At 47.6% G+C, this 10,958-nt stretch overlaps 1 protein-coding gene across 1 annotated transcript; it reads left to right on the plus strand.

Annotated features, from left to right (window-relative positions):
- Positions 1–149: 149 nt before the first annotated feature.
- Positions 150–6,263, plus strand: ushbp1 (Usher syndrome 1C binding protein 1). Its single transcript, XM_057039399.1, has 14 exons — positions 150–410; positions 887–1,110; positions 1,237–1,373; positions 1,519–1,679; positions 1,934–2,092; positions 2,160–2,392; positions 2,716–2,856; positions 3,007–3,095; positions 3,260–3,395; positions 3,469–3,679; positions 3,747–3,905; positions 4,255–4,337; positions 4,994–5,116; positions 5,250–6,263. Exons 1-14 carry the CDS (start codon positions 405–407, stop codon positions 5,410–5,412), a joined length of 2,025 nt encoding a protein of 674 aa, XP_056895379.1. The 5' UTR covers positions 150–404; the 3' UTR covers positions 5,413–6,263.
- Positions 6,264–10,958: the final 4,695 nt, after the last annotated feature.

A 10,958-nucleotide genomic window follows, 5' to 3' on the forward strand; every position in this document is an offset into this window, starting at 1 on the left:
GGAATTATTATTTTTATTTTTACTTTTTTGTATTATTACTACACATGCAGTTGTACGTTAGTGTTGTCACGTATCAAATCATATTCTATGTTTTGCAGAGAGGCTAGCAGCTATCATTGCCTCCCTTTAAAAAGGAAGCTAAGTGTGACCAAAACAGGAAAGGACACAGTGACAGGCAATGGGTGGGGATGACTTTCTGAGTGTTTTCCACTTACTTCATTCAACGCGTGAAACACTGTTGGGCATCTATTTGCACAGCAGCCTGCACCAGTGACCTATTATTGGAAAATATCGAAACAGAACACACTGAAGAAAAAGCTATTCATTTTTCGGTCAGGTATTTAGCCGGTGAATAGCAGCTTTTGGAAGCAAATCCTTACTGTAGACGACCAAGGTCAAGAAGTATGGAGGTAAGTTGACAACGTTTTAATGTTTTCCTTGAAAGTCTTATGCTACTTATAATTTTGAGCACTACAACACACGGAGAGGGTCCTTTCCACTATTATAAACATTTAAAACTCTCTTTAAAACTAACACCACACACAGTAACATTCCAGTTAGTATAATATAATAAAGTATAATATTTTATTTTTATAATTCCATATAATACCCAACAGTTTTACCCAACAGTCTTTGTACACAACAAAAGAAAATATTTACCGGACAGGAAGTTTGATCGCAGGATGTTTTAGTTTCCTCCTTTTCCTTCACCACTACAATAGCTGCTAAATAACAGTGCTAGTTCAAGAATCTATTTTTTGATTATGAGAACTTGTTAACAGATTTGTAATTAAGAATAGGCCTACATACTGTATGTTTATATGTTTTTGAGTCAAGTCACTCTGACCCTTTTATGCCATCTAAAAACTGCGTCATATTTCTGCAGGATTTCCGGCTGGTGAGATGTGACAGTCTGGACGCTGGGTCGAGGTTTGACAGGGAGGCAATCACAGCAGTCGAACAAATGCCCTTTGACACGGAGGGATCTGACCCCACAGGAAACCTCAGCCCTTCGCCAGCAGAGCTGGCACAGTGTGAGGCTGAAATGGGCACGCTGCTCAGAATCATTGCCGAACTCAACAAGAAAATGGGCTCATTGAAGCCCCCGAGGTAATACGAGAGAGGCAAAGTCAAGATTTAAATGGACTCATATTTTTATGTTATTGCTGAGCTAAGTTGCTTAAAAAACACAACTTTTAAAACACCTATTTTCTGTTATTATTTTCTATTACCAAGTGAAGTTGCAGATCTGAGATCACCAGGATCACCCAAGCCCCTGGTTCCAGACTTGCTGTCCCACAGGGTGGCCAGGAGCATCCCAGAAATAAACACCTCTTCTGCAATTACCTCTAAGCCTCCACTGAGCAGCCGAGGTTGAGTAAAACGGACTTTAGAGTCTTATTTCCAATACTAAAAGACACTAATATGATCTTAAAATATAAGCCTGGAAAACAGTGGAAAACCAGCCCGTGTTCACTTAAAATCCACCTTCAGTGCAGTTACGTTTTCTGCCACCAGGGGGAGGTGTGGTGTGGTCCAAACTGCAGGAGGTGTTGGCTTCCGTGGAGGACTCCATCAGCTCTAAGAGGTCCTGGGCCGCTCCGATCACAGCATCTGACAGGCGTAAGCACCAACAACAGCTGAAGGCAGCTGAGGAGAGCTGGACCAAGGCTACACAGGTATTAAAACGGACCAAATTCTCACAATCCTTTCATTTCTTTCATCTATTATGACTGCAAATGTCAAAATGGTGCACTGTGACAGATCGACTCCTCCTACACTGTTACAACTTTCAGCTGCTTTTGAAACTAACATTTTCATAGGAGAGGGTGGAAATGAGTTTCAGCTATTGTAATAGGATAGTTGCATTGTATAGACGTCAGATCTTAAGACTCAGGTTGTCATTCTGATAATTCTGGATCGTGGGTTGCAGCTATTGGAGGACATGGAGAGAGAGTTTGGCATTTCATGCCCCTCTGGGCTGTCAACGGACCTCTATCAGGAGGACATTTTGGACCTGGAGACATGTGATTCTCAGGAGGAGCTTGAGAGATCGCAGAACATCGGTCTGAAGGAGGAGGAGAAAAACAAGGTGTGGAGAACTCTGTAAGACATCACCACATTTTAAGAGGACAGAATTTAATACGATTGCTTTCCAGGTTGTTGGGTACCACAAAGCCTGGAGGTCAGGCCGTCGATCTCCGTCTTACCGGTCTGGAGCTCTCAGTCCAGACTGGGCCTCTCCTCCTTTCCCTGGATCTCCTCTCCTGCACCGGAGAACATCCAGGTCAGAGGCACCTGTATCCCCGGGTGGGGACAGCTCCTCTCTGGGTTCAGGTAACTCCTGCAGCCCTCCGATCAGCCTGGACTGTGAGACAGAGCGACTAAACCGGTGAGTCTGAGGAGCTGGCCGTCAAATACTGGAATTACATTAGTCAAGTTTGTCAATATAACCCAAGTGTACAGTAACATTTAGCCAGTTAAAACCGTCATAAAACTGTGCACAAATTACCTTGAAAAAATAAATTTCCATCCTTGGTTGCTTCTTTATTCCAGGAGATAAATAAACCTGGATAAAAATAATCACGAATACTAACTGTGACATGTAATGACATCAGTGCAAGTTTATATTTGATTCGCTCAACGGGTTGACGAAGCTCAATATTATTGGGGAATATTCAATAAAATGGAGAAACTATAACGACGTTGTTTCAGGTACATCGAAAGACTGAAGTCCAAAAACGAAAGGCTGACTGCAGCTCTGGAGCGAAGGAGAGTCGAGTCGGAACAGATCAGCGTCACAGTGAGAAGACTCCAAGCTGACTGCTCGGCCCTGCAGACGGCTCTCCGCTACTGGTGCCCCACACACACACACACACACACACACACACACACACACACACACACACACACACGTGCGACCCGTTTGCACACTAATGCCCCATCAGCAGTCTGACCGGTTGAATTTTGAGATGTAAACCAGGGTTTTGTCTTTATGTTTGGCAGTCTGGAGTGTGAGGAGACCTACAGCGAGCTGCTGTCACTGTGCGACGCCCAGAAACAGCGAAGCACCCCTCTGCACACACACTCGGCAGGTGTGAATCCTGTGTACAAGTATTAACCAAGTCCTCAGTGAAGTATTAGTGCTCATCTTAGAGGAAAAGACTGTTTTCTGCTCCATTGTACAGTATTTATACGTAACATCTGAGAGAGAGTGGTATGGTTAGTATGTAAGTGTGGTTATTGCTCTTGCTGTCAGAGGCCGACGGTGACATGCAGCAGCACGACAGCTCAGCGAGTCCTCTGGGGAGGATGGAAACTGAGGAGATGTCCACCTCCTTCTCGACAGCAGGAGTTACCGAGGAGGCTGAAAGAAGGGGTCGCATGGGGCACAGGTGACATTCCAGTTAGACATCGTTAGGCACTCTGGTACGAGCCCAACACTTCTGTACTCATTCGATCCTGCAGCACACCTGAGCCCTTGGAGCGAGAGGCCACGCTCCGTCAGAGAATAGAGCTCCTGAAGAGGGACCGGGCGGCCATCTGTCTGCCCAAACCAAGTCCAGGGACCGAGGCAGAAATCGGGCTGAGAACTGGTCAGCAGGCGGGTGCGAGAGCCAGGGTGGCCGATGCAAAGAAGGAGAAAGCTTCGCTCTTCTACGAGCTCGTCGCTGTCAGGGTACGAGCTAATAAATCCTGGAAATCACTTAACATCCGCGTTGATGCTGTGTTAATTCATAATTCAGGATGAGATGTCTGACCTGAGAGCTTTAGTCCGCATCAAGGAGAAGGAGCTGAGGTGTCTGGAGTGGACTTTAATGGCCCACAAGGCCCAGGAGGCGAAGGGAACACTTGTACCAGAAAGCCTCAGAGAGGAGCTGCAGGACTGCAAGAGTGAACAACAGGTACGATGGACTCCTGGAGTTTTCAAGGTGAAAGCGACGACAGGGAGCAAGACTTTGGTCTACTGTGGCAGAGCCGACTCATCTCTGGCTGTCCCACATGGGAAATCATGTTTCTATCAAAGCAGAATCCCTCCAGGATAAGGAGGATATTTTAGTTCTACAAGGTCTCCCGCTGGCCTGTCCTGCCGCTGCAGCAGCACAGATTCATCCAGCGGAGCGCCGCTGTCATCGTCCAATGACAAAAGGTCGCTTTCAGGAGCGACCGCTGCCCCGCCGGGCGTCGCCGCGCACGAGCGCCTTAAACGGGGTTTTGTCCGTTAACCCTCTTAAACCTTGATCGTTTCTGCAGAGGCTTTGTGAGAAACTGGGGAGTGACGGGGACGTCGCGGGAGCCAGACCCATTCTGAAAGAACTGCAGGCCTTTCTGCAGAGGTGAGACCCCCCCCGTCTCTGAGGTCAAAGGTCAAACAGATGTCTTACCCCTGCCGGGGTTGATTTTACCTCCATGCATGACAAACTGTTACAAGTTCACACAGAACACAAAATATATAGTCAGGCCATTTATCCATATCTCCCAGCAAAACCAGTCCAAGTTCCTTTTTCCATTAACACCAGTCGGTCTATCATCTTTTATTGTAACTATTCATGTCAGTTTTGGTCAGTGAAATGTTTGTTGGGCAGTGACCACTGTACCAACCAGGCGGTTGATTAAATTAATGCTTTACACACATACAAGACGAGAACAAAGTGCAGTTACCGACTTACAGCCGTCACCTGGAGCCACTTAAATGATTAAATAATATTTAAACGTGTTTATTAGCATTCTATTTTTATATGAGCATAAGAATTTCTGTGATTTTAACTTGTTATTGATAATAGCATTCATTTATTCAACCAGGCTGTAGGTGGCGCAATAAAAACCCATCATTAGGTAAAGGCACGCAGAAGAAAGTGAATATTAAGAGAGTCTATGGTGGCTAAATAAAGATATGACTCAGCTGTATCCTAACATATTTATTCTTAGCATACGTCCATCTAAGCTAACGATGTGTTAGCCTGTTTCAGCCACTTCAATCCTCTGTTTCCAGGGAACAAGCCTTGAAGAAGAGGTTGGCTTTGGTCCAGGACTCACTGAACTCGGCTCTGTCCGACAGTAACCCCCCCAGGAGGGACAACGCAGAGCAGATCGCTCGACTCACACAAGCTCACAGGTAAACATCCGGAGAAGAGTGTGGAAACCGGCACACACGCTCCTGCCAACTGTCCCAGTTCCACATGTGTACATCCGAGACCTGCTGCCGGAGAGCTCGGTAATTTCATCCTGCTGGGGCGTCTCTCTTCCAGTAAGGCCTTGAGTTCCTACCGGCAGATTCGGAGGAAGTACCGGGAGCAGGTGTGGCGGCTGGAGCAGAAAGTGGCGGCCATGACGGAGAGTCAGCAGCAGAAAGGGACAGCCAACCCTGCAGAGGAGTCCTCGGAGTGGCGGAGGGAGGAGACGGTTCTATGACATGTAGCCGACGAAAGAGACGTTTTTAATATTGCTTAATCAAACTAATCACTGACGTCATCTGACTCAAATGTACTCTGCAGCTAGTTTTAATGTTATGTAGTATTTTATATATTTTGTGCTTTAACAGTTATTTTCCTCAGCTGATGTCTCCTTATGTTACCTCGATCTGCTGTAGATCATCAGGCTTCCGATTGGTTAGCGGTTTTGGCCGCCTCCTAGATTTCCTGGATGATTTCATGCGCGTCGACTTTATTCTGGAGATACTTTTGTTTATATCAGCGCAGAACAATGGGAGCTATCGCGGTAAATCGAGGCCGCTCTCGTCTCCTCCTGAAGGGCTGAACTACATGAAAAGTACAGCCAGAACCGCATTCTTGACCGCAATTACCAGTGAAATGATCAGAATTCCGAAGCTTAACTTGCCTAACGTGAGTCACGCATCACAAGACGCTGGCCCGTCCTTCAGAGAGCAGCTGTCATGCACTTATGAATTTGTAAGGCTGACTCGAGGGCTGACCCCGGCGAGGGGCGCGGGCCTGACCTCAAGTGCACACATGCCCCTTTTTTTTTCTCCATACAAGCTGACTTTTTGAAGCTGACGTGACAAAGATCTGACCCGGGGGGTCAAGGAGACAATGGCACATATGATGCGTGCACAAAAATGTTGGCCAGACTGTTTGTCTTCTTTGCTCTTTGCTAGTTCTTTTCATCTTTTTTTAAGCTCTGTTTTTGTTCTATTTTCACTGAGAAGCTGCAAACCCGTGTAGCCGTGATCTGCCATTTAAACGTCGGTCTTGAAATGCAGATCGGACGCATTAAAACCCGCCTATCGTGCAGAAATGCTGGAACACGTCCTCCTCTCTTGATTTAATTTCCTCTCCTTCGATCTCCAGTCTCTTCATCTCTCAATCACCTCCATCCCCTCTCACCCGTGCGGCCGACCTCGTGGCCTGACCCGCCCGAGCCGGTCAGCTGCAGCTGTGACCGGCGGTCAGGAGGTTAAGGCAAAGGTTGAGTGTCACGCCCACAGGGTCGCGTTGATGCCTGGCTGTTGTGTTAGCCCGTGAATGGAGGGTTCAGAGCGGCAGACGAGGTGGCGAGACCCTGACGCCCTGACTTTTGCCTGAGCTTGCCCTTTCCCGTGCAAAGGTCAGAGCACAGGGGCCGCTCTTGACACCCCCCCTCACACACACACACACACACATGTTCCTCGAGGTCACCATTGTGGCAATAGTCGCCACGAGGACAGATGAAACAATTATTGTTCAATTTGGCATCGGCTCGCTCGCAGATCCGCGTAAAGCTTCTGAGTTCATCAAAGGTTTTGTGGACGACACAATCTTCGTAACCCCGGAGTGACTCTTATATCAAAGAAACAGCCAAAAGTCACAAAAAAGGTCAGTTCCACCAGGGCGACTCGTGCCGAACTGGGACGCTGGAAGAGGAGCGACACAAAACACACCCACAACAAACTTTTATCACTTTTACCACAGCAACATTTCACACAACTGACCCAGTTATGGACGCAAATGTAACGGTTATTTGATTTAAGAAAACTGGGATTGTTTTGTGAAAATCCTCATTTGTTTTTACCTGAAGTCCTGAATCACAGCTTTAAAAAAAAAAGGCATCTTAATTACCCCTCAGTAAGCTGCGATGTACTTTTATTTTAAATTGTCCTGCAACGAAATCCTGCAAACAAAAACCAATCTGTATTTATTTTAGCATCCATAATTAGAATCATCGTGGAAAATGTAGTAAAGTAAAAGTGCAGAAGTGATCAGGAGAGATGACAAAAGCGAGAAAACTGGGTCTCGCCCCCCCGGTTGGTGTTGGTTCAGCCCCATATTTACGGACACGTTTCCACCCCCCTCTGGAGCAGGCTGGGTGGAAGCCTGGTCAGGGAGTATTTTAGTGCCTGGGAAAAATACTTGAAGCATTATTAGTCAACAGGGGCTGTCAATCAGGGTGGGGGTGGGAGCAGTCGCACACACACATGCAGGAGGAGGGGGGGCAGTGACCCGGGGGTTTAAGGTCAACTCATTTGCTCCCTCCATCCCTCCCTCATTTTAATATTTCCCCTCTCTAAGCTGTATAAACTGCTCAGCTCCTGCCTCTCTTCTTCTCAGAACCATTAGCTCACCTGTCACCTTCTTTATCTCATCGCCACGGTGACCTGACACCTCCCTCCTGAGCTTTGTGCTCTGGTCGGCCCCGGGGAGGGGCCAGGACGACAGGGCGCGAAGCGCCAAAGAGATTTGACCTCAATCAAACGGGCGACCACATCCGCTTTGTGCTCGCGCCCACTCCGATAATGCCTGACAACAGGCGTCCTCGCCATGGCGAAGACCAGGGACGTCTCAGTGTTGATGTTAACCCTGCGTCAGGCCTCTCAAAGAACCCCCTCGACCCGGGTCGCTGTCGTCACGGCGTCCAGAACATGAGGAGCTAAAAGGGTCAACTGGTTTGTGAACATTAGATTACAGCAATAAGGTGTTTAGGGAGGAAAGGTGGCCACGGGAGGGGCCTCATCCTAATCCCATTAAAGCATTTGAGTCGTCTTCGCTCAGCTAATCAGGTTAATTTTCCTGTCCTCCTAAGCAACTTAATTGACCTCTACGGCGTCTGGCCAATAGCAGAGGGCACGATCGGGGAGCAGCAGATTGAGATTTACCGGAGACTGAAGCTGGTTTTCAGCGCGCTGGAGCGTGTTGTGGCTGCAGAGAGCGTTAGCTTTTAATACCCTGTCTAAAAATCCATCTTTTAAACCCGCCGGCCGGCCGGCCCCCGCCGGTGGCAACTCCTAATCCGATGGAGAAAATATGGAGCAGCGAGGGAATGAATCGCTGGTTTAGCATTTCTTTTGGCAGATTACCGTTTCCAAACCGTGGCCCCAAACACACCTGAAGCGTGTGAAGCAGGAAGTACAACAGCGGCCTGCGGATGAGCACCAGGAAATTTAGAGAATTTAAATACTAATGAGGACAAAGGTTGAGTGAATTCAAGGGTTTGTTTCTTATCTTATTTTGACCGCGGACTCATTGGGAACCGACGCTGGAGCGAGTGTGCTAACGTTGGGTTGACATCTTGGTTCACCAAAGACAACACAGGCCATTAGAATAACAACAAAAGAGCACCAAGAGGGAAGTTTCCCACCAACTCCAGCAGGTCGTGGGGGGGGGGGGGGCAGATATTGATTGGACGCCGCACGTTTCTCCAGAGTCACCCGGCAGATGCTTTTCTTTGACAGGTTCTGTTTTTAAATTGCTCCATCATTGGCCCCGGGAATGTGTGTGTGTGTGTGTGTGTGTGTGTGTGTGTGTGTGTGTGTGGTGTGTGTGTGTGTGTGTGTGTGTGTTAGGGGACTAATGAGAAAGGAGCTGCGGAGTCATGTGCTTCTGTCCACCGCTTCTCTTGCAAGTTAAAACTTAAGCCCAGTTTCTGAATCACCAAATGTTCTTTCATCAATACAAATACTTTGTTTTGTCCTCACTGAACAAACAAACTGGCACAACTGCAGTAAAACACACAAATGTTCTTTGCTTTAAATGTCAAAAAGGGTAAGTCATTGACCTACCTTACCACGAAACTGCTGAGCCCCAGGTGTGTGTGTGTGTGTGTGTGTGTGTGTGTGTGTGTGTGTATTGTGCCCTTTGAACTGCAGGTCAAGAATGCAGCAGCTCTCAGTGTGAAGTCGACTGCTGTGGATTCTCAACAAGCACACACACACACACACATCCTCGTATTTCTATCCTTGTAGACATAAGACATTACCCAGCTCTCTACACTAACCCAAACCATCCCAACTAACTCCCAAACTCTAACCTAAACCCACTCCTAACCCTCGAACAGGCCTTTGAAGTGGGGACCAGCCAAAATGCTCTCACTATAAAAATGACTGAAGGCTGAAATTTGATACCAAAATTTCGTGAACAAAACAAGGAGGCACACACACACACACACACACACACACACACACACACACACACTTTACCTGTCCCTGTTCACCTCACTGTGTCTTAATATTTACTGTACCATAGGTGTATGCTGACCTACTGACCTCTGACCCTGCTGACCCTCTCAATTCTACCGGCAGTTTATTATAATTAATATAATTAATGTGTTTCTCTGCCTATTCTCTCCTCTACCTGTCCTCCCCCTTCTCCTCCCTCTCTACCCAGCCCCCCCATCAGCAGGAGGACCCCCCTACATGAGCCTGGTCCTGCTCAAGGTTTCTTCCTGTTAAAGGGGAGTTTTTCCTTGCCACCGTTGCTTGTTGGGGGTCAGGCCCTGGGATTCTGGAAAGCGCCTAGAAACAATTTTGATTGAAACAGACGCTGTATAAATAAAGAATGATTGATTATTGAATAAATCTACAACAATATTAACAACAATAATAAATCACAGGTGATGCTGCAGACTTCATACCTGCTACATGTTCTATATGTTTGTCTCTCTTTCGTCCCACAGCTCTGTAGCAGCGGCAGCGGCAGCTTAGCTTGGCCCCTGATTACTGTTAAACCAAACAAAAGGCCAATCCAAGCACAATGAGTCTCGCTGTGACGGATGTGGGTTAAAGTTACCTTATGGTCACGACCAAAAGACCAAACGGGAGCAAAACAAGTCCCGGCTCTTGCAGACATGGAGACATTTTTTAGAGAAACGACCAGGCCAACACACGCTTTGTCAGTCTGGAGGGACGTTTCTGTGATGCACGTTGATCCAGGCAACCGGGCTTCTTTTGGGTCTGTTTGGAGGCTGTTATTGGAGACCTTTGTCTGCCAGCGCTTGCTGTTTATTTTGTCCTCCCTCTTCGACGTGGAGACCTTCAAATTACGAGTGTTGGTATGAAAGACAAAACAGGCCAGGAATTCCACGGGAGCAGAGTCGGTTGCCAAGGCGATGGAAGACTTACGCAGCAACAGTTTGTTTCCTAACAGAGAAGATGCAACCGTTGGCGACAGACGCAGCAAAGATCATTTCAGGCTAACGTGTCGAACAAATCTGATGACTGCGTTCCTCCCACGTTAGCCAAATGTTGTCGCACAGGCAAACACAACACTGCACCTGCGCTTAGCTCCGCCTCCTCTCAGAATACCTGGCGTCAGGCCACTTCCCGTCCCCGGTCACGATGTTTGTGGCCTGTCAGCCGAGGCCGGACCCACAATAAAACGCCTTTCATGTCGTCTTTCTTCTTAGAGAACTTTCAGCCTGATTGGTGACATTTTTCCTTGGTCATTTTTCCCTCCCGTGTTAAAATTATGATGCGTTTAGTGGCTGTAAATGGACAGATTACAGCGGCCGGTTCAAGGACGGGGGTCGCTCAATGGACTGGTTAAAGTGGGAGACTGGTTTTAATGGGAGGGAGAGAAGAGGCTCTTACTGGAGATGCAGTAGGTGAAGTGACATTTGAAGAGGGCTTGAAGGGGAATGACCGGCGGCAATGGGCGGTGAACTCATGTGAAAGTTAACATCCCACACAGAATTCCACCCACGTGCGCTGACCTCCGTAACCCGACTGTGTTTGTGCCTCCGCTGCAGCA

Source organism: Takifugu flavidus, chromosome 7 (genome assembly GCF_003711565.1).
Source record: "Takifugu flavidus isolate HTHZ2018 chromosome 7, ASM371156v2, whole genome shotgun sequence".
NCBI classification, from domain to species: domain Eukaryota; kingdom Metazoa; phylum Chordata; class Actinopteri; order Tetraodontiformes; family Tetraodontidae; genus Takifugu; species Takifugu flavidus.

What these genes read in the sequence shown, in the direction of transcription:
- ushbp1 (XM_057039399.1), top strand. An exon ending in GGCTCATTGAAGCCCCCGAG is followed by an intron (nt 1,111 to 1,236) that starts GTAATACGAGAG and finishes TCTATTACCAAG; the next exon opens with TGAAGTTGCAGATCTGAGAT. An exon ending in ACTGCAAGAGTGAACAACAG is followed by an intron (nt 3,906 to 4,254) that starts GTACGATGGACT and finishes TCGTTTCTGCAG; the next exon opens with AGGCTTTGTGAGAAACTGGG.